This window comes from Cryptotermes secundus, unplaced genomic scaffold (genome assembly GCF_002891405.2).
Source record: "Cryptotermes secundus unplaced genomic scaffold, Csec_1.0 scaffold653, whole genome shotgun sequence".
In the NCBI taxonomy this organism is placed as follows: Eukaryota; Metazoa; Arthropoda; class Insecta; order Blattodea; family Kalotermitidae; genus Cryptotermes; species Cryptotermes secundus.
The window spans coordinates 591,675-615,541 of record NW_019736406.1 but is presented as its reverse complement, the minus strand read 5'-3'; the positions used below and the strand labels follow the sequence as shown (position 1 = coordinate 615,541).

The 23,867-nt window shown below is 44.7% G+C and overlaps 1 protein-coding gene across 5 annotated transcripts in view; it reads left to right on the top strand.

The window, feature by feature from the left end:
- The window catches only part of LOC111869901 (GRAM domain-containing protein 2B), a 246,535-nt gene that overhangs the window by 34,025 nt on the left and 188,643 nt on the right, over positions 1 to 23,867 (top strand). For all 5 annotated transcript variants that reach the window (XM_033753590.1, XM_033753591.1, XM_023861767.2 and 2 more), the window contains one exon: positions 22,551 to 22,667. In XM_033753590.1, the coding sequence (XP_033609481.1) occupies positions 22,551 to 22,667 (117 nt within the window). The remainder of the gene's footprint in view (positions 1 to 22,550; positions 22,668 to 23,867) is intronic.

Below are 23,867 nucleotides of genomic sequence, written 5' to 3'. Positions count from 1 at the left end.
GAACATCCGCCGTTGGAAGACGTTACTAAGCAGGGCAGTGAAGGCCGTGACTGTGAACACTAGTCTGTGTGTGACAGTGATTTGTAGTCATTAGTAGTTTAAGGGTCAAATGAATCCGATTAGCAATCCAAACCCAATTTATAGTCATACTCAATCACGTGAAAACTTTGGGCCTTTCCTTGACGCTGGATTTCCTAAATAGCCTTCATGTGTGTGCAGCGTATTTGAGAGTAGTGGGAAATATGAAGTTCGTGTCTCTATGCAGCACACCACGGAGTCATGTGTGGCATGGATATTGAATCTACTCATACACAGAAATAGGCCGTAACTTCATGCTCGGAATATTTTACTCTCGGACAGAGAGCTGTGATACTTGCTGTGATATCAAACAAACACCTTCCCCCTCGTGGCCAAGGAAACAGAAATTGGGGATGGAATTCATTTCATGGATGAGGTGTAAAAATGCGAAATTTAAATTTTGGAGTGACTATTGTCATGGTGTTACTTTATATAACCAGATTTGAAAGGTGGCCAACTTTATGGAGGGAAAACCGTTGTTGAGAAGCTAATAGTTCGTCAGCAATTCAAGAAATTCCCCGTGATTCCGGAATCCGAAGGTTCATATCAGGTTCGCAAGGATCCCATCACTAGTCCCCATTGAGCCATATTAATCCAGTCCATCTCCAAACCGAATTCCTTAGTGCCCACTTCAATATTATTCTACAACTTTCTAGACTTTTCAGTTTCTCACTTCCCTTAAGGGTCATCATCATCATCATCATCACCACCACCACCACCACCACCACCACCACCACCACCACCACCACCACCACCACCACCACCACCACCACCACCACCACCACCACCACCACCACCACCACCACCACCACCACCACCACCACCACCACCACCACCACCACCACCACCACCACCACCACCACCACCACCACCACCACCACCACCACCACCACCACCACCACCACCACCACCACCACCACCACCACCACCACCACCACCACCACCACCACCACCACCACCACCACCACCACCACCACCACCACCACCACCACCACCACCACCACCACCACCACCACCACCACCACCACCACCACCACCACCACCACCACCACCACCACCACCACCACCACCACCACCACCACCACCACCACCACCACCACCACCACCACCACCACCACCACCACCACCACCACCACCACCACCACCACCACCACCACCACCACCACCACCACCACCACCACCACCACCACCACCACCACCACCACCACCACCACCACCAAGGGTCTTCTCACCAAATTTTTCAGTCCTGGAGTATGAACAAATTCTGTCCATTCAGTGAACATCCGCCATGAAATTGGGGCGTTGCCCTCCGAAAGTTCTGGTGCTGGTAGCTATTGCTTATCTGCCAAGGAAGGGAATATACTCTAATGAATGTTCTGAAGGCCTTGGCTTCGATCATTTCTATGTGCAATCTCCATGTACCTCTCTTATCGAAGATTACACCTAGATATTTTGCACTATTTACAAATGGAATATTTCGTCCATTTAGAGTGAGACAATACTCAGGCGGTCGACGACCACGAGAGAAGTAGACCCCCTGAGTCTTATCTTCATTAATTTTGATATTCCAGCGCTCACACCAGGTCTCCGTTGAGCTGGGACCGCGCTGGAGTTTTCTAACAACACAATCCTCCTTGCGATCTGTCGCATACAGACAGGTGTCGTCCGCAAAGAGGGCCAGGTGAACACCATGTGTTTGGGGGGCATCATTTATGTACAAACTGAAAAGAGTAGGGGACAGGACCGAACCTTGTGGCACCCCTGCTTGCATTTCTCTTGGCGTTGACATTTCGCCTTCAACCGAGACCCTGAATTTACGTTGAGAAAGATAGGACCCAATAAGCTTGGTCAAAGTGTTCCAATTTTGATAACTTATACAGCAAGCCTGATTGCCACGTGGTATCAAAGGCCTTTTCGATGTCCAAGAACACCGCAGCCGTAGCTGCAAACACACTCATTATATAGCCGCGGCACGGACCACATAGAAACCACGCTTCTTTTATTAGGAATGAGTGTTTACAGCTGCGTTGCATAGCACTGGGTATGACGCGGACCACATAGAAAACACATTCTGTTAGAATTGTTGTGTAACATAGCAACTTGTAGCATGTTTCACAGAGAACACAGCCTGTATTGTTGCACGGTCGCTGGAACGTGTGTACTGACTCGTTGCCTAGCAATAACCATATTCGTCACAATATGTAAACACAGGAAGGGCCTCTTCTGTTTGTATCAGTCAAAATTCAAGTGTAGATTTAATAAAAAAAGTAAAAGTAAAGCTATCCCTGTAAGAGGCCGTGAAGGCCCATAGGGTTGTGAGACGTTAAGGGTCCCACATTATCTAGACAAATGGCTCGAAGATGGCGGTAAGGTTGTCAGCCTTACGCGCCGGCCGCGCTTTACTCCCCAGGAAAATTATTTATAGCTGGGCGAGGCACTATGCTACAAGCCGGAAGGTCGCGGGTTCAAGTGCCGATGGGGTCATTGGATTTTTTCAATTGAACTAATCCTTCCGGCAGCACTATGGCCCTGGGATCGACTCAGCCGATAACAGAAATGAGTACCAGGTTTAATAAAGTTTAGTTAATTTAAGTTCGTTTCTGATTAATTAGATCCTTCGAGGATAATTCAGTTAGTGTATCTAGCAGCCAGTTCTTCATAGTTAAATTCTTTCACTTGGAGGAGAATTAGGTCAAGTCTCACATTCATTTACAAGACAGCAAATTACTTCAAGTGAGCCGAAATTCCGAGGCTTTTGGTGGCAGCGGTGTTCCTCTGGACGTATGGTATTGTCACATATAGGGGTGACTGTTAGACGGGGTTTGTACTGGATGATTGAATTTATTGGCCGCTTATATACACCACTCAGAACTACACGTAATTACACAACACCATTGCTGACTTCAGTCTTCACTAGGCGTATCTTGGCAACGGATTTGTAACAGTCTCACTGTAGCTACAACATGGGCTAATTCGTTTCTTACTACTTCTTCTCAGTCGTCTTCGACTGCCATCTCAAGAGACTCCCTCAATTTTTTCAGCTTCCTGGGATCCTCGTTATATAGCCTCGGGTCGGCCCCAACAGAAAACAGCATTTTCTAACAAATCCTCTGTTGTTATAGAGCTGTGTTTACCTCGTCGTTGCATAGAAACGGCAATTCTTCTGTGGGTGCGTGCATGTTCATTTCCGCGGAAACCTGTTTACCGAGCCGTTGCCTAGCAATGAATTTGTACTCTGGCTTTGTTATTCCTGCTTTCAGGCGTCATGTCACAATATTCTCACAGTTCTTGACATCGTAAACTTCCGAAGAGAATTTCTATAAGGGGCGCTTCCAGAGATTTTAATTACCCGAAGCGTGAACTGGTAGTTCAACTTCATAGGGTTTCACCTCCCGGAATCCTATTGGCGTCTTGGGTAAAGATATCCCTGTAATAGGACGTGAAGGTCCGTAGGGTTGTGCGACGTTGAGGCTGGGTGGGCTCACAGATGGCGGTGAGGTCAACCTTACTCGCCGGCCGCCCTTTACTACCCAGAAAGATTCCAGATACGAATTTCTGTTAGAGCCTGAGTCGACCCCAGGGCCATAGTAAGGCCGGAAGGATTAGGCCAATCGAAAAAAAAATTCGATGACCTCATCGAGAATCGAACTCGCCACCTTTCGACTTTTAGTATGATGCCACAATGAACTACGCTACCGTGTGCTTCAGCCTCTAGGGTAAACCCTCTATTATTGTTTTGTGGATCCTACCTGAACAGCGCCAGTAGTCATTCCGAATCCAGTAACATTCTAAATTCCCAACCCATCGATCCAGCCTGCCGTCACGACATCATGACGCCATAGCTAATGTCTCGAGCCCAGTCAGTACTTGCGTCGCCTTTCTTAATCCCTCTGAGGCGCCGCAGCCGAAGATGATACGCGTATACACGTGACCTGACTTCGGACGAAGCTCCTGTTCCGCCCGGGGATTCACCTGACCTCAATTTGGCCTACAGCAAGGTCAGAACGCAGTGACGCAATCCGTCGCAAGGTCACGGGAACAAACTAATGTCGGCGGCCCTAAAGAAGGAGACAAGCGACGTTTTTTATGCGTCTATGAACACAACACTTCAGATCCGTGTTATGGACGTAAAGTAGTGTCTCTCTGACCACGGGGATTTTATGCTTCGTTTGCATAGAGTACACCTACACAAGATGGGCACGCAGTAGCGTAGTTGGTTGAGGCACTATGCTACAAGCCGAAAGGTCGCGGGTTCGAATTCCGATGAGGTTATTGGATTTTTAAATTGACTAATCCTTCCAGACGCATTATGGCCTGGGGTCGACTCGGTCTCTAGCAGAAATGAGTACCGGGAATATTCCTGGGGGTAAAGGGCGGCCGGCGCGTAACCCTGACAAACTCACCGCTATCTGTGAGCCGATTGATTCACAACCCTATGGGCCTTCACGGCCTATTACAGGGATACCTTTAGCCTTTACCTTACACCTACATAAAGTGAATACATAATGCGGAGGGTATGCACGCCCCCCTGTTGTGTTTCTTCATCAGAACTGCTTTAAGAAACTTCGAGACTCATTTTAATAGAGTTAAGTGTAATGTTATTTGTCCATGCCCTTTCATTTTTGTCCATAACGATATAGTGAAATGTAAATAATTAATTAGGCGCCACGGCATGAAGACGTGTGGGCCAGTGGTATTGTTGCTTCGCCATTTTGGCCTCTGCATTAGATGTAGGTGAGTGGTGAGTTTCATGCTCTGGCTGCTTGACCTCAGGGACAGAGCCCCCGGCACCCATTCTATAGGAGGAGGGTTCCAGAGTCGGTCTGGATGGTGGCGAGAAAAGAAAATGTCGTGCTCTGCCGGGAATCGAACCAAATTCCTCCGCCATCCAGCCTGTAGCATATTCCTGTAGCATATTGCTATACCGACTGAGCATTTCCAAATTTGACTAAATCAACTCTTACTTTTTTTTCGTAAAAATCTTATCTGGAAACGGGTCTACATGCTAGAATATTAGAACTTATAATACATAAATTGCTGTAGGACTGCGAGCTGGATTCAGCTGGCTCGAGGTGGGGATTATTGCCAGGCGTTTTGTTAAAGTTGGTCTTGGACTTCATATAAACTAGTAGCATTACTGCACCGATACGCGTCTAAATTAAACGTTTATGACAAATTTTGAAGTATACTGCCAAATGCCAGTTTAATCGCAATAGGCCTATAATTATTGGTGTCGGAAATTAAATGCAGAGAGGAGAGAGACCTGTTGCATGTACGGTTGCTCATTATGCTGCATAGAATAAATTAAATAAGCTTGGATGATAATTTCGAATACTATTCTAAAAATTCTAAGATTGTTATAAACTGCAACAGCACAGTTTGGCAATAATCTGGCTAGTAATGTCATTCATTATGCACATTGCACGATTCCATGTATTAAGAAGGACTTGAAAAGTTGCGTTGAACTCCTCGCCGTCAGACAAAGTTTCTCTGGGTCAGCGGCTACACAGCCAGCTCGCCCCTGACTCAGAACTTATGCATGTGGGGCTTCCGTAAACCGTTTACTTGTTCGGCCTTTGCGAAAGTTATAAGGTTTGGTCTCAGTCTGAACACATCAGGGCTGTGCTTTCTAAGTGTCTTCCCAGACGTACAGAATACGAGTAATCATATACTCGTATGAAGGCGACTTCCTACGTATAATGAAGTTAGTCTTTTATTGGATATGAAGACTCATAACTTCCGGGATGTGATGGCGTGAATAATCAGCAACGTTTCGGCAGAACCTACTTCACTATGCTTACTGTCACGTGTTTCTTCCTTATTGTTTACTTGGCTTACTTTTAGAAACTGAAGACGGAGACAATATATTCCTCCGAAAGCCAGTTGCCGTATTTCGTACTACACTGCTTCACATCCAAAAGATATAATCACCGTGATAACCTCAAGTCCAACAGTTACTTATGTTAGTTTTATGGATGTTCAAGTGTTACTGAGTCAGCAATGTATGTGTGTATGTATGTATGTAGTACGTGTATGTATGTTTGCATGCAGGATTATATGGGGGGCGCGGCACGGCCATTTGGCCCACACCCCTGTTCTAGGAGGGGGTAAAATGTACTCCTATTTAATTTAAAAATTGTAATAAGTAAGCACTTTAATTAAACTGTTGACTTATTGAACAATACCGTCTCCTGCAACGTGGCACCGTGCAGATCTCGTGTGAGTCAACGTTTCGGAGGAACGTATCGCCTCCATCTTCAGGGTAGAAAATCCGCGAGCGAGGAACCAGCGTGAGCAGGTGCCCACAGACAATTATTTTGGGAGTAAAATGAGATTCTTTTCTGTATAGATCAGCCTTTATTCTTTAATTTACATATAACTTTTAATATAAGGTACGCCATAGATCTTGAGTTACAAGCGGTTACGTATGAGGTTGCGCAAGTGTTCCGCTGAGTGTCCCTTATGGTATCGTGAATTAATTCGGGAATTACTCCCGCATGTAGGCGGGGTCGAATACCTCCACCGTAGCCTTGCGAGTCGTAGGAGGCGACGAAAAAGGAAGTCTCGAATCTGAGACAGTAAATTATGGTCGCCAGTCCCACGGAACTCGGACCCGAGAATGACTGCGCTGGCGAGCACCAGCATTAATTGTAAATGACAGACCCGTCCTCTCGTCAGAGAGAGAGAGAGAACCCCACATCAACAAGCCTGCAACTGTCTGAGAGCAATAAAGATCTGGTCATAAGCCCCAGATGGGTGCTTTATTCCAAGGCAGTCTGGCAGACTGACCGTCGGTCGTAACGTAAGACTCAGACTCAGGATTAATTCGGATTCATTCGTAGGAGAGCTTAAAATTCGTGAGAAGTTGGGTGTTCAGTTGTGGAGTCCTAACCAGCGGACAGCGGAAACTGAAGTAGTGACCAATTAATAAATCAGAACCAAGTGAGTCACGCAGAAGAGAAGACACTCGTGGTCCAGTAAGCAATAGAGCGACTCTTAGGCAGCCACTGATTGTAATTGTAAAGAAGTGACAGTAAATCCAATCATTCAGTCCAGAACCCGTTATATTAGCCACGGAAACCCCTCATACGTGGCAATATTCATGGGAGTGGGGTAGGGGCTTCATCTCACCGCGCTCAGGCCCTGTAGGCCTATGTGTATATGTATGTACGTGGGCTATACTTGGCCTGTTTCTTCAAATAAATTTGAGTTGTTTTGTTTTTTGCTGCTCATCATATTACCTTAGTTATGGCACTGCATGGAAAAGGAAGACGTTATGTCTTGGTGTAATGTAGTTGTGTAATTGTGTCACGCGTTCTGCACCCGGTTGTTGCTGAGTGAGGGGGTTCCCATGCGAGCATGTTACACTTGCAGACGTTGGCAGTGCACGCACGCGTTCTGTACCCGGTTGTTGCTGAGTGAGGGGGTTCCCATGCGAGCATGTCACACTTGCAGTGGTTGGCAGTGCACGCACGCGTTCTGTACCCGGTTGTTGCTGAGTGAGGGGGTTCCCATGCGAGCATGTCACACTTGCAGTGGTTGGCAGTGCACGCACGCGTTCTGTACCCGGTTGTTGCTGAGTGAGGGTGTTCCCATGCGAGCATGTCACACTTGCAGTGGTTGGCAGTGCACGCACGCTCACATCGTCGCTCTTCTGTGTATATGTTCATTGGTATGAGACGGGGGAGTACGCGGTAGCGTAGTCGCTTGAGGCACTATGCTACATGCCGGAAGGTGGCGGCTTCGATTCCCGTTGAGGTCATTGGATTTTCCTGTTGGCCTAATCCTTCCAGCCGTACTATGGCCCTGGGGTCGACTCAGCCTCTAACAGAAATGAGTATCATGAATCTTTCTGGGGAGTAAAGGGCGTCCGGCGCGTAAGCCTGACAACCTCACAGCCATCTATGAACCGACTCTGGGAACCCTGACGGCGTCTTACAGGGATAATTTAGTTTATGTATGATACGCCACTGATATGAAGAAGTTCAAAAAACAACTGACGTTTCGAGTATATTCTAAATTATGATTGCGGAAGTGGTTATAAAACTAGCCCAAAAGGAATCGTACGATTTTCCTGCGTCTGAAATATTAGCGTACTTTTGTGCTTGCCATTTCTTGCTTGTTGCTCATTCATGAAAGTATTAAACACTAAACTTTCCAACTTATATATCATATTAAAATAAGCATAATTGTGTTAGATACATGTTTCCCGGAATAATATATATGTAATATGAAGAACACCAGAATGACGTTTATGAAAATTGTTAGAAGTTTTAAAAGTATTCACGAAACAACCCCCCCTTCCCCTTCAGGTAGTCACACAGTTGGAGTAGCGGTGAGAGAAGCGGCACAGTTCTTATATTCGAACAGTTTCCGGTTCGAACCATAATCTTGAGATTTTCCATAGTTATAGCCAGTCCCTATGGGGTGCCTGCTTGCGGCTTCACGCTGGACAGAGCGTTATGACCAGGGCCCGTCTCCAAGTCTTCCTAACGTAAATCAAAGCCGTCCTAACATTCACAGTTTTTATCGTATGTTAAACGGAAGCAAAGAGATGAAGACCAGAACTAATGTCTCACGGTGCTGGTATATCTGTAGCCATTGTTTTTCACATGTGTTTCTACTATGCTTTAGATACGTTCATTGCAATATACGGTGGAACCTCTCTAGAAGACCACCAGTATTCCATGACTACCTCCTTTAAGCGACCATACTTGTGTGGCACGCGTTGAGTTTTAGGCCTTATTAGTGCAACGCAAAACCATATTCAGGGACCACCTCTAACCTTGAACAGTAACTCGTGTTTCCCCCCCCCCCCTCTAAAAAGACCATCTCACAATGGGAACTTCCGTCCCCGGCTTGTTGAAGTTGAGAACGCAGTTGTGAAAAAAACTAAGTTAAAACTATAATCCAAATTACCGTGGGCTCATTTCCAAAGCAAACAGGCCAATAATGTCACTTGTAGGGGTGAATGTAGACGGGGTTTGCATTGGTGATTGGATTTATTGACTAATTACAAGTCGTAACTACAAATAACTATAACACCATCGGTAGTTCCACACTTTACAGTTCACTAGAGCATAGGGTCTAGTGTTCTCGGTCTGTTACTAGACGTTTCCTGGTAATGGCTCCAACAATGGCTGTTCCTCTACCTGTGGTTCAAGTCCTCCCTTCACAGACTTCAGTACAGAACTGACTAAGTTCTAACCTTGTCTCTTGATTATAGCATCTCGGCATGGGCTACAGAGAAAAGACAGCTCTTCCATTGTTGTATCCCAACTGTTGCATTATTAAGAATCTGCTACCTAACAATGGGAACGTGTTTACCGAGCCGTTGCTCATAAACGGCCCTGGTATATCCGCTCGTCTCGTGGTCGTTGCATAGCGACTTCTCTACACGCTACAGTATGCAGTACATATGAACATATGTACATGTTTGTTTATTGTCACGTGTAGGGGGTGTGCGTGATTTATAAGACGGGTTTTGGATTGGCAGGGGCAGGGGAAGCCGCGAGATATTCGAACATAAACTTCGCTTATGCCACGTTGTCTTCCACAAACCCCACATGAAATGACCTGGGTTTGAACCCGGGCTGCCGCGGTGACAAACGACATGAGCTATGGCACGGCCATTTGTGTTGCCCGTTTACAGACTGGACACATTCTACTTCAAGATATTCTTTTTCTTCTTTGTCACAGACAATTGGCAGGACTCCTTTGAGAGAGGATCAGCCCGCCGCAAGGCCACTCTACCTACACAGCGCAACAAAAACACAGAACGAACGCGGTCAGGCATCCATGCTTCCAGCGGGGTTCGAACCTACGATTCCAGTGTTCTATCAGGCGAAGAAATTTCACCGTGTTGGGCGTTGTGAAGCTTAACCCAGTTACCGACCCTCTGGCTTTCTGATGGATGTAACGCGAGTGTGGCAGGGGCATGTCCCTGTACTTAACTAATTAAGCAGTACGCCATGAAGGCGTATGGGGAAGTGCTTGTATAGATCCACATTTTCTTGAACTCGGCACTTGTTGGAGGTGAGTGGTCAGCTTCACGCCCCGGCCGCTTTATCCCCGGGGAAAGAACCCCAGGTACCCATTGGATAGGAGGCTGGGTGGGCCGCAGAGCCGGTCTGGACGACTTCCTGAAGAGAAAATTGTTGACACTACTGGGACTCGAACTCCGACCCCTCAATCGTCCAACCCGTAAGAAATCGCTATACCGACTGCGTTGTGGCGCCTCACATTGGTGATACAATTTATCCCCAAAAAATCAGTTACTTCGCTGAATTTCCGTTCTTAAATAGGTTATGCCAGTTCTAATGATACATCGTTAAACAAATAATTTATATCCTTATAAATTATTTTATAAATATATAACTAATAAGCCGATCACAGTGGCCGCCCGGTGTAAGGCTGGAATCGCCTTCGCCCGCTCAAACACTGCGATCGTAGGTTCGAATCCCACTCCAGGCGTGGGTGTCTATTTGCGTTTATTTTGTGTTTATGTTGTTCTGTTTGTAGGTGGCGGCCTTGCGACTAGCTGATCCCCATTCCAAGGAGTCATACCGACTACGTATAGGATTTAGAAACTGAAAAAGCGACCAAGGTCCAACAAAAGGACTGTAGAGCCATAGACAGACAGAAATAAATTATTTAATTAGTAATTTATTACCCGACACGACATGTGGTTGATGTTTTCGGCGAAGAGCATAGTACCCTGCGCCAGTGTTCCGAGGATCGTAGGCTGTAAAGCCCAAGAAAGAGAAGGAGGCCTGTATGCGGGCGTGAGAGACAGAGATACAAAGTCACTGTCTAATATCGACGGACTGTGCCCTAGTTTCAGCATCCTACCCCCTAACTGAGTTGTAGTTACGGACCCAACTCAGTATTCCGCACACTTGGAGCTGTACATTAAGAGAGGGAGCAGCGCAGTGGATCCTTGGAACAGAGACGACTTCAGCACTGCGCTCTAAGTCATTGTCTCTGTAGTATATATATGCAGTGGCCGAACAGGCAAAATGGGTGCTCATTGCGTTTTTCTGTTTAGACAAAATAATCCCACGTTTGGGTGAAGTCTGTTCGTTCCGTACCCCAGGTACTGTTAGTTCCTCGAACTCTAGCCGTGGTAGAGGGATCATACCATCTCTCGCAGAGCTGGGGGGGAGTCTTATCAGCTTACGTCAGCGTGGGTGCTACCAGGTTGGAATGTAGCGTCTTACAGTATGGTCAGGTGTATAGTACATTGTGTATCTACTCCTGGTCTCCGTAGGCAATGTTTTCCGCTCGGGGAGTAGCTCTGAACGTCACCACAGCAAGCGTACAGCTTCGCGTGCTCCACAACAGCGTTTACCTTTCCGCGCGGCTAAAGTTACGAGGCAGTAACTATACCTGTGTATTACGGCAAAGGACGTTGCAATACGGGTAAAAAATAAAAGTAAAACTATCCCTGTAACAGGTCGTAGAGGCCCATAGGGTTGCGAGACGCTGAGGCTCCCATATTTTTTTAGACAATCGGATAACAGATGGCGGTGAGGTTGTCAGCCTTACACATCGGCCGGGCTTTACCTCCAGGAAGATTCCTGGTACTCATTTCTGTTAGAGGCTGAGTTGACCCCAGGGCCATAGTGCGGAAGGAAGGATTAGGTCAATTTAAAAATCCAATGGCATAATCCGGAATGGAACCCACGACCTGCCTCAACCAAGTTTACAATGTACGCGTAATAAGGGCGTTTTGGTAAGAACTATTCGCATACTTTTCCTTGATACTACACGGCTCGTATAGAAAACGACGCCTCCAACGATTCTTCGTTGCCGCGGGAACGTGTTTACCGAATCGTTGCCTAGCAACGACGACCGCTACCTAACACAAACAGAATAAACGCAAACAGACATCCATGGCTTGAGTGGGATTCGAACCCACGGTCTCACGATCGAAGATATTTCATGCCTTAGGAGGCGCGACCATAAGCTATACCACCCTGATATTATTAGCGGCTGTCCTTAATATGTTGTGACCTTGTACCCGCCCTTTAAGGGATCCATTCCTTGGTTCGAATCCAAGTTGAATCTGTCTAGTTTAGAATATTCACTCTAAACTTGTGTCGAACAAGTTTTAAAAAATGTTAAAAGCGAGCCGCAACGGGGGTATCGTTTCTGTTTATTAGAAGCGCGTTGCGAGCCATAAAGAGCTGTAGTATGGAACAAATTAACAAACAAACTAACTAACTAACTAATTTCATGGAGCTGTGCCCTTCTTGAGAAGTCTCCAGTTGTGCAGCTCTCAAGAACTTCAGAGGATTTTATGGAACCCCGAAGGTTCATTACCGTGTTCACAAGAACCCTCCACTGGTCCCTATCCTGACCCAGATCAATCCAATCCATACTACACCATCCTATCTCTCTAAGATCCATTTTCATATTATCCACCCACCTGCCTCTTGGTCTTCCTAGTGGTATATTTCCTTTTGGCTTTCCGACCAATAACCTATATGCATTCCACTTCGCCCCATTCGTGCTACATGTCTTGCCGATGATATCCTCCTTGACTTGATCATTCTAATTACACTAGTAGAAGAGTACAAGTTATGAAGTTCCTCATTATGCAGTTTCCTCCAAACTTCCCGTCACTTCTCTTCGGTCCAGATATTCTCCACAGCCTGTTCTCAAACACCCCCAGTCTATGCATTTCCCTTAATGTGCACCCATTGTGGTCGATTTCATCAAGGAACGATGTAGTAATATTCGTAAAATGTATCGATTGAGTGAAGTAATCAGAGGCCGAAAGGGGAGCGGTTCTATATTCCATGAGTCAACAGAAATGTCCATTCATTTGTTTTGCATCCTGTTATACCGTGTAAATATGGCCGCAGTCGCAACACGAGTCCATCAGCACGTCAACACGGCTATAGTGTTCTTAGAGCAGATGTTAGATTCTTTGCAGAATTACACTGAAGAATTAAAATTATGAGTTCAGGACTCAGCTCCCCTTCTCAGTGTCACAGCTAGCAAGGATGTATCTGTGATTTCTCGCACCCCCCCAAGTGGCTAAGGCGCAGTTTGGGATCTTTTAGGTATTTTAAGTAAAACGTCGCGAATGGGGGATTGTCCAGATGCTGTTAAATTGCAGATATTCGCTTTAGAATTCACTGATACTACGATATCCTTTCGTTCATGGTCCAAATAAATTAGACCGGAAGTTTAAAAATGACATTGCTCAAAACACATACTCTGCGTTCCACAGCCACTACAATGCTAACATAATGTGATATATAGACCCATTGCTAGGCAACTACTCCGCAAACACATTCTCGCGGAAGCGTACGCTCGCAACAGTACGATGTCCATTGCTAGGCAACGGATTACTAAACAAACTTCAACTATGCCTCCACCGTAACCCTGCGAGTCGTAGGAGGCGACGAAAAGGGAAGTCTCAAATCTGAGACAGTAAAATATGGTCGCGAGTCCCAAGGGACTCGGACCCGAGAAAGACTCCGCTGGCAAGGGCCAGCAGCATATACAAAAGACAGACCCGTCCACTAGTCAGAGAAGGCGCCCCACAGAAATAAGACCGTAACTGTAAACGGTAATAATTAATATCTGGTCATGAGCATGGGGCTCGACACCAAGACTTACTGACTGACTGACCGTTCGTATTCGTATTATGAGAGGGGGGGGTTATTGGTCCATTGTGCGTCCCCTTTTAATTTCTACTATCGCCATACCCTACCGGTAACGGTGCGTGCCATCAGCCCCCGTAGAGCCAAAGAGGTCGGCCCTCGGTACCTTGATGCTTCCCACATCCACCAGAGGCATTGGAGACTACTTGGGCGGGAAAGGGCCTGTAATTAACTCAGAGGTCTCCTAGAGACATGAGGTTCTTTTACGTGCCGTAAATCTACGACACATTAATGCTGATCCTAAAAGAAACAGGTATCGATTGGCGTGAAAGAAGATTGATTAGCAAATTGTACATGGATCAGAAAGTTAGAGTACGACTGGACAGAGGGGAGACAAGAAGTGTGCAGATTGGAAGAGGAGTTCGACAAGGATGCTGCTTTTCACCAATTCTGTTCAACTTGTACAGCGAATGCCTTACCAAGGAAGCTCTGGATGGGCTCGGAGACTTCAAAGTAGGAGGGCAAATTATTCAAACTGTGAAATATGCAGATGACGTTGTGTTAATGGCTAAGAAAGAAACTGTGCTACAGGGCATGATTGATAGACTAATTGAAATTGGAAGGTGCTATGGCATGGAAATGAATGTGGAGAAAACAAAAGTAATGAAAATTTCGAGACAACCAACCCCAGTCACAATAAAGATAGACCAAAAACAAGTGGAGAATGTGAAATGTTTTAAATATTTGGGTAGCTTGTTAACAGATGATGGAAGGTGTACTTGTGAAATTAAATCCAGGATTGCCATGGCAAAAGCTGCATTTAGCAAGAAGAAGAATCTTTTTACCAGCAAATTGGACTTAAATTTGAGGAAGAAACTAGTGAAATGCTACATTTGGAGCATAGCTCTGTATGGGGCTGAAACATGGACACTTAGGGCAGTAGATCAGAAACATCTGGAAAGTTTCGAAATGTGGTGTTGGAGAAGAATGGAGAAGATCAGTTGGACCGATTATGTGAGAAATGAAGAAGTGTTAATTAGAGTCAGTGAGCAGAGGAATATCCTACATGAAATAAGAAAACGGAAGGCTAATTGGATTGGTCATGTTTTACGCAGAAACTGCCTTCTAAAAGAAGCTATCGAAGGAAAGATAGATGGGCGGATAGAAGTGACAAGAAGACGAGAAAGAAGACGTAAGAAGATGCTGGATGACCTTGGGGACAGAAGAGGATACTGTCATTTGTAGGAGAAAGCTCTAGATCGCATTAAGTGGAGGAATTGTTTTGGAAGAGACTGTGGACCTGTCGTCTTGACAGATTACTGATGATGATGAAATCTACGACACGGGACACACGGCTTAAAGTCCCTCCCGGAGGACTTGTTCCCTGAATTTTTTGGCCCTTAAAAATTCCACGACCTCCGCCGGGTTTGAACCCACGTACCTTGAGTCATGAGGTGGGAACGTTACCCCTAGACTACGGAGGCCGCTTACTAACTGACCGTTAGTCGCATTGTGACTTTCACTTTGACTTTGATGTTTGAGAGTTGTCGAGAACTGCTTCGAGGTCTGGAGGTCGCAGTCGAAAGTGATCGAGGAGAAATGAATTAGACTGTGCAACGAAGACTTCATATGTGATTTGAAGTCACAGTGAGGCGCTTATAAATCCGTTGCAAGGATACGAATAGTGAAGACTGAGACATGTGATGCTTGTGTAACGGTTAATTGTAAAGTGTGTAGAACAACGATACCCTTGTAGTTACCTGTAGTCCCGAGTTGTATGAATGTATAAGGCCCAGTAAATCAAATCATCCAATCCAGTACCCATCTATAGTCACCCCTACACGTGACAATAATTAATATTATATTTTAGCGTTTAATTATGTGGAAATTAATATTGGTTAATCAAAATACGCCAGCCGGTCACGGTAGCCGAGCGGTCTAACGCATGTACTGTCTTCGCTCGCTTGGAATCCGGGATCATGGGTTCGAATCCCACTCAGGGCATAGATGTTTAGTTTGTGTGTGTGCGTTTTTCTGTGTTTGTGTACAGGTAGAGGCCTTGCGACGAGCTGATCTCTCGCCCAAGGAGTCCTACCGAATGTGTAAGATTTAGAAAAACCGAAGTGAACAGAGAAGTTCAAGGAGGTAGGCCTGGGCCCACTGGGGCTGTAGTGCCAAGGAAAAAAAAATTAAATACGCCACATTTCAAAGCTTTGTACTTTAGAACAGTTCAGTGAACCAATGATGGCAGTGTCGAGTCATTTCCGATCACACTGACTCACTGACTCGCTGACTCGATGTTTCAGAAGGCAGACGCAAATTCAGCATTCCCATATCGGTATATCGATTAGTAACGCGAAGGTGTAATTCATATTGTAGCAATTACGGGGAACTGTTTTCTCCTCGATCCACATTACTTAGTAGCAGGCAATATGTGGGAAGGAAGGCATTCAGAATTTTGTGAAGAACTGATCGGTGAAGTCCTTCCAGGTATTCTGCACTGAAGTAAGTTTGTAAGAAATCGACGCAAAAAATCAGAAGGCAGGAATTCTGCGTATGTTTCACTGTCATAATGATTTATTTTGCAAAGCAGAACCGGCCGTATGAATAAATTCTGCTTAGTGGAGTTTAGGAATTTCCAGTGAACAAATATAATGGCATGAATAGTGCGACCCTGAATTTTGACATGCAGATTTATAAATTGTTACTTGAGCTTGAAGTTTAAAGGCTGCATCCCCTCTAGGAATACGTTCGTTTGTTATCATTTCAGTTTTATTTATCTCTCATTACTATGCTTTCATTTTGTATTCTGGTGTCTGCATAAACTTATAAAGGGCAAGTGTAAAAGAACTTCACATACTCATAGGGCTGAGCCCTTCTTGAAAAGCCTCCAATTTTGCGGCTACTCAAGAACTTCCCAGCATTTTATGTAATCCAATGGTTCATTACTGTGTTCACAAGAGCCCTCCACTTATCCTGAGCCAGAGCAATCCAATCCATCCCATCCAATTCATCTTATCTCTCTAAGATCCGTTTTAATTCTGTCCACCCACCTACGTCTTGATCTTCCAAGTGTTTCTTTCCTTCTGGCTTTCCCACCAATATCCTACATACATTTCTCTTCTACCTATTCGTGCTACATGCCCTACAAATCTCATCCTCCTTGTCTTGTTCATGCTACTTACACTAGTAGAAGAGTACAAGTTATGAAGCTCCTCATTATGCTGTTTTCTCCAACCTCCTGTCACTTCATCCCTCTTCTGTCCAAATATTCTCCTCAACACCCTGTTCTCATACAACCTCAGTCTGTGTTCTTCCTTTAATGTCAGACACCAAGTTTCACACTCATACAGAACCACAGGCAAAATTATAGTTTGTATATTCTGATTTTTATATTTTTAGACAGCAGACGAGAAGACAAAAGGTTCTGGACTGAATGGTAGCAAACATTACCCGAGTTCAATCTCCTCCTAATTTTCTCCTTAATCAAATTTTTACTTGTTTTAGTCGTTCCCAAATATCTGAACTGTGCCACATTTTCAAAACATATGTTTGCTATCTTTTTGTCATGATTTTGCCCTGCATTTTCGTGACGAGACAGCAACATATAATTAATTAGAACTTCACTCTTTCAAACTTACGTAGAAATCTAATGCGGCACACTAAGAAGTACACCTAGTCGAAAGCTCTCAGGTTGTTATTGTTACGCGCCGCCGCTAGATTGCTCTGATTTTGAAAATGGCTACTCCACAGATTGTACCGCAGTTAACTGACATAGACTTCATGACAACTGTTCGACTTGCATTTCTCACAGACTTCGACATACAACCGCTCAGTCGGTTCAGTCGAGTCTCCATTTATGCCGCCTAGTACAAGACTTTCCAGGGGAAAGTGTGCATTTGCGATAGTCTTCTACATAACTTTGAAAGCGCAAACTCCAACTGCATTTGCAATGCAGTGGAAAGTGTTAGGTATCTTCCAGTAGTTCTCATATGTTATTTCAGTTTTCCCTGTAACAAACCCTTCTGAATGCAGATGTGTGGGAGTAAGTAGGGTCTGACAGTCACTCAGCTGGTCCGAATATACTCCGTCTTTTACGAAACCCTAAGATGGTTGCCGTGTTCACGTCAGTCTGCCACAGGTCCCAGATTCTGAACCAGATCGATTCAGTCTGCATCTCACAATCTATTTCTTTAAGACCAATTGTAATACAGTCCTCCCATCTATTCTTAGGTCTCCCGAATGGTCGTATTCCTTCAGGTTTTTCATCTGTAAGTATTTTTTTTTTTCGAAAAGTGAGGTCTAACACCGTGCAGTTCAGAGAGGCTCAACGTTTCAGACTCTGCTGGGTTTTTTTGGCCCACATTTTGGTTCTGAAGACGGAGGCGATATGTTCTTTGAAACGGCGGATACTGCCGAACTACACGGCGTTACAAATCCAGAAGACTGTACTCTTAATATTTTCTGGCTCTGCCATGCTTGCAATGTGACCTGCCTACCACATGCTTCTTGATTTGATTACCATAATAATATTTCATGAAGAGTCTAAATCATGCAGCTCATCATTCTAAAGGTCCCTCTGCTCTCATGTTACGCCATCCTACGTCGCCCTCTGCAATATAAGCAGCGATTAATTATCTGAAAATTTTCCATCGTTTAACTATTTTTATCAAATGACCTTTCGGAGACTCTATTCTGTCCCCGTCTTCAGGTAGATAGCCTACACTGTTGAGCCGAACTGATAGGACTAGTCTATTTGGACAAAGTGTAAGGGCTAGAAAATCAGTAATTATATTGTGATATGTATATCCATTGTTAGGCAACGACTCGGTACACGTACCCGCGGTAAACACGACTCAACAATATGATGTCCGCGCCGCGACCGTTGCTATGCAATGATGCGGTAAACACGCCTAAAACAATAGGGACAGAAGACGTTTTCCGTGGGATCGGTGCAAAGTTATTATGAAGAAATTCAATTGAGCAGCATAGAGTGAATAGTCTGCCTGCCGGGATATGAGCTTGGGAGCAGAGGAATTGAACATAGTTGGCAGTTTCAGGATAATGGTAAGAAGGGAAATACGCTGTGAAAAGAAGCCGTCATGGTAATTTGAAGTGACAGTGAAACTGTTATAAATCCGTTGCCAGGATACGACTAGTGAAGACTGAGAAACCTAGTGCGTGTGTAACAGTGAACTATAAAGTGTGTAGATCAGCGATATCGCTGTAATTGCCTGTAGTTCCAAGTACTATGTATGAGGTGTCAATATATCCAATCATCCAATCCAAAACCCCGTCTATAAGTCACCCCTACACGTGATAATATTAAAGCACCATCGTCACGAACTTTAGGGCCGTTCAACCCGTATTATAAAATTTGGGTGGAAGATGTCACAGTCTTTGTTGTTAATAGCTCTGTCTCCAGTTTTCATTAATTTTCAGGTTACAAATGCGTTTAGTTCCCTTAGTTATAAACGCTATATATCCACGATTGAACTGAGTAAAATAAGAAGAGATGTTAGAAAGGAAAAAACAGTTCCCTTTGTTCTCTCTGGTGTGTTCAGCTCTTCCCGTGTGGAGATAGAACCATTAAGTACAAATTAAGGCAACTACATACTGAACTGTCTGTTACGAGGGACAGTCAGTAAACAGTCCACAAAAGGAAGTAAAACAGCGGTAATTGACGTAATAGGGTTTCTATACGTATCACTAGGTAGCAGCACAGCCCAGCTTCATGAGAGTCATGCTTAGTGTAACATAATTAGAATCGTCAAATCAAGGAGGATGAGATGGGAACGGCAAGCAGCATGCATGAAGGAGAAGGGTAATGCATGTAGGATTTTAGCGGGAAACGCAGATAATATTAAACTGGATCTTAGAGAAATAGGCTGAGTGATTTTATGGACGACAGGGTCCAGTGGAGGACTTCTGTGAACACGATAGTGATGGGAAATTGTTGAGTAGCTGAGCGACTGGCGGCTTCTCAGGAAGGGCTCAGTTCTGCATAATTCGTTAGTTATTTAGTTAACGGGAAGTGTACGCGTAGTACAACAATTCTGGCTCGTTCTGTCTATGTGAGATCTCCAAAAAAGGTAAAGGCAAAGCTATCCCTGTAACGTGCCATGGAGGCCCATAGGGTTGTGAGACGTCGAGGCTCCCACATCTAGCCAATCGGCTCACAGATGGTGGTGAGTTTGCCAGCCTTGCGCGACGGTCGGCCACCCCTTACCCCCAGGAGGATTCCTGGTTCTCATTTCTGTTAGAGGCTGATTGGACCCCAGGCCTGGGATGCGCCGCTGGCTGCGGCTCGAAGGATTAGGTCTATTGAGATATCCAGTAACCTCATCAGGAATAGAACCTGCGACCGTCCGGCTTGTAGCATAGTGTCCAACCAACTACGCTACTAATTTCTCTTCTGTTACATGTCTAAGGTTTTAAAAACCCTTTGTTTAATATCGAGAAGTCGAGGACAGAAAGAACAGCGTGCATGTAAGATATGTATTGCAAGTTGCTGTACAGCTCCTGTTCGAAAGCAGAAACTCATTAGGTGTCCGTGTGAAGCGCCCCTTATTGTTTTCCGATTTGAACCAAACTTCTAATGTGTTAAATTTAATGAAACTTACCTATATCCCAGTTTATGAAAATCCATCCTGCTGTTCTCCACTTTCTGCAAGTGGAAGGACCGACATCACAAATATAATGGGCTAATTTTTGCTGTTTCCTTGCCGACGCGTAGAGCTAAGGAAAAATTATGGGTATGGAACAAAAATCTGGGGCAAAGATTAGAAGAAGTGGGTGCCCTCGACAACAAATCGACTCAATTATGTACTTTAAGTGTGTCCAGTAAAGTAATGTGTATGAAAGTAAGTAACTCACTCAGTGGTTGAGATTAGCTCTTTCTAAGGGGCCCAGCTGAATAGATGTCTTTCTTCTTCACCTGAAGACGGAAACACATCAAATTTCCGAAACGTCGTATGCGATTCAATCCAGCAAAATATTACAACGTAGCTGAATTCCAAAATTCGAATTTCGGGTCGAAAATCTGAAAACTCTGATCGTAAGTCTAATTGGTGTTAATTTAATGGGCTTCGAAGCCCGAAAGATCATAAATAAGGAAGTCATAGATGGATATGAGACTCTTTTGTTTTCATGAGAGTTTAGAGTTAAACTTAATGCTTCACTCCTATCAATCTCGTGTATGCTTCTTGTCAATTGCAGCCTTCAAAGGGAACAGATCAGCATGCTTGGTCAAGTAATTATGAGACACGATGATCATACAATATTGTCACGTGTCCGGGGTCCCGTGACGAATAATAGCGGGTTCTGGATTGAATTTATTGACATTTTATACATTCACACAGTTCGGAACTACGGGCAATTACAGCGCTATCGCTGTTCTACACACTTTCCAGCTCAGCGTTGCACACACACTAGGATTCTCAGTCTTCACTAGTCGTATCCTGGCAACGGATTTATCAGTCTCACTGTAACTTCAAATCAGACGTGAAGTCATCTTCGCACCGTCTGATTACTTTCTTGCCATTTCTGCGGCTGCCAATTCCGAGACTCGACTCACTACTGTTGTATACTCATCTGTACTCCATCTACTACTCCTGTTCTGCCGAACAGTTCTTATATACACTTTGCAGGGACCTCACAGATAACAGCCTGTATTGTTGCCGAAGCCTGTTTACCGCGCCGTTTCCTAGCAATAGACGTCCTATTGCTGCGTGCTCGTGTGTTGGAGGGATGCGTTTAGCGACCCGTTTCCTAGCAGTGCGTATACGCGCTACAATATGAACGCATTACGGATACGTGACTACAGGAAATGGAACCTCATTACAAACAACAGAAATCTAATTAGTCACTGATGTCCTCTTAATTACATTGTATTTGTGGATTTCCCGTTGAATATTTAGTAGCGAAATTCCCATACCTAGCGACGGTTCCCAGAGCCAGCCCTTCCATTTATCTATTGTCACACAATATCCCTTGAAGGACATCTCGAAACCTGTGGTAAGGCATCTCTCTAGATTGGAAGGTGACGTATGTTTGTCCCTATACTTATTTAATTAAACACCCCGTCATGAATCTTCTGGGGGCACGCGGTAGCTTAATTTTTTGAGGCACTACGCTACAAGCCGGAAGGTCTCGGGTTGGATTTCCAGTGAGGTAATTGTATTTTTTCATTGACCTAATTCTTCCAGCCGCACTATGGCCCTGGGGTCGACTCAGCCTCTAACAGAAATGAGTACCAAGAACCTTCCTGGGGGGTAAAGGGCGGGTTGCGCATAAGGCCGACAACCTCAGCGCCATCTTTGAGCCCATTGTTTAGAAAATCTGGGAGCCTCGACGTCTCAGAACCCTATAGGCCTGCACGGCCTGTTTCAGGGATAGGCTTACCTTTTTCCACATTTTAGAATGTTATGCGTCCAGTTCCCAATCGTGTGTTTCTGCTACAAAGAGATGGCCATTTCGGAGCGGATGTTTATTTCGAAACATTTTTTTTTTCTAATGTGACTCGTAAGTACAGAGTACAATGCGGCCTATCGGTTGTTTGATGTTGGACAACCCTGTTCTGGAGGCATATTTTTCTTCTCTTTGGCGAAGGTCAACATTGCAGTAGGCCTACCAACTGAAGATAATATAATTCCGAATGAAATACTGCCTTTTAGTGCTGCCAGTCTTCTGGGTGTATTGTATTAGTTCTGCATGTGGTCTCCATGGAAACGACGTAACGACAAATAGACGAAAATGTTTCCCTGCTTACACTATAAGATGTACGGCATGCTTCAACGTAACATTTCTAATTCTGTGTGTTTCCTAATTGAGGTGATGTGTGTCTGGTTTGCACAGGCCCCTCGTTTCGACGTCAAACACCGCGCCCACTTTCGTCGAAGCTCCGCCGTCCAGTGACGACAACGAGGACGGCCCGGGGCTCAGAGTCGTAATCGACTCCAGGTTCCTCAATGGGTGAGTACAAACCTCACAGCTTCTTATTGGTTACTGTAGGGTCAAGTGTCTTCATTGTACATTGTTCAGACCAATTCGCGTCATCACATTGGTTTCTGTACCGTTGTAGTGCATTGTGGTTCAGTATAATTCAGTAAACACTCTGAAACTTACGAGTATTTACTCAGTACCTCAACATGTTTCGAATCCCAAAGAGCTTTTGTGTCAGTAGCCTTCGATCGCCGTCCTTGAAGTCTTACGATGCATTCTGCAGGTTCAGATCTATCAAACGCACGTTTGTCTCCCACGTGATCTCGTGATCGATGGGGGTTTCTAGTTAAAATTCTGCATATATTACTTGCTTTCACATGTATGCTACGATCGTTTGAATGTCCTTTATTTAATTATTTTAATTACAACAGAATCATTTCGGCTTCTCGGTACGAATTAATCATCGGCTCTCTCGTATTTTATATTTTTCGGATAGAAATATTTTCCAGACGTAGGATGTAAAGTTACGGTAATAAAGAACAGAGATTTAGAAATAAGAACGAATATAATTTAATAAAATGTGCAGCACAATAAGAGGAACATTGAATAAAGAAACAAGAAGAGAGACACAGATAAAATCGTGTGAAGCCATGGCCGTACTTACACATGGATCACAAATATGGACTACAACAAAGAACCCATCCGTCTATTCATCCATCCAGCTGGTCTATGTCTCTACGTATCTATCTGTCTGTCTGTCTGTCTGTCTCTCTATCTATGACTGCACAGCCCCTTGTTGGACCTTGACAGCTTTTTCAGTTTCTTAATCCTATACACAATCGGTAGTACTCCTTGGACGGGGGCTCAGCCCGTCGCAAGGCCGCTACCTACACACAAAACAGAACAGACACTAAATAAACGCACACAGACATCCATGCCGTGAGTGAAATTGGAATCCACGATCCTAGTGTTCGAAGACAGCTCATGCATCAGACCTCGGGGCCACTGTGATCGGCACAACAAAGAGAGGGGAAGCAAAATTTGAAACTGCGGAAATGAAATACTTGAGGATCGTAGCATGAAACAAAAATTAGGGAGAAGTTGGACATTTTAAATCCAAATAATATAATTCTGAAATCCAGATCACAGCGGGAATATCACGTGCAACGAATGGAAGGCAGACGAATTCCGAAGAAACGTTAACATGCAGCTCCAAAATAAGACGAAATC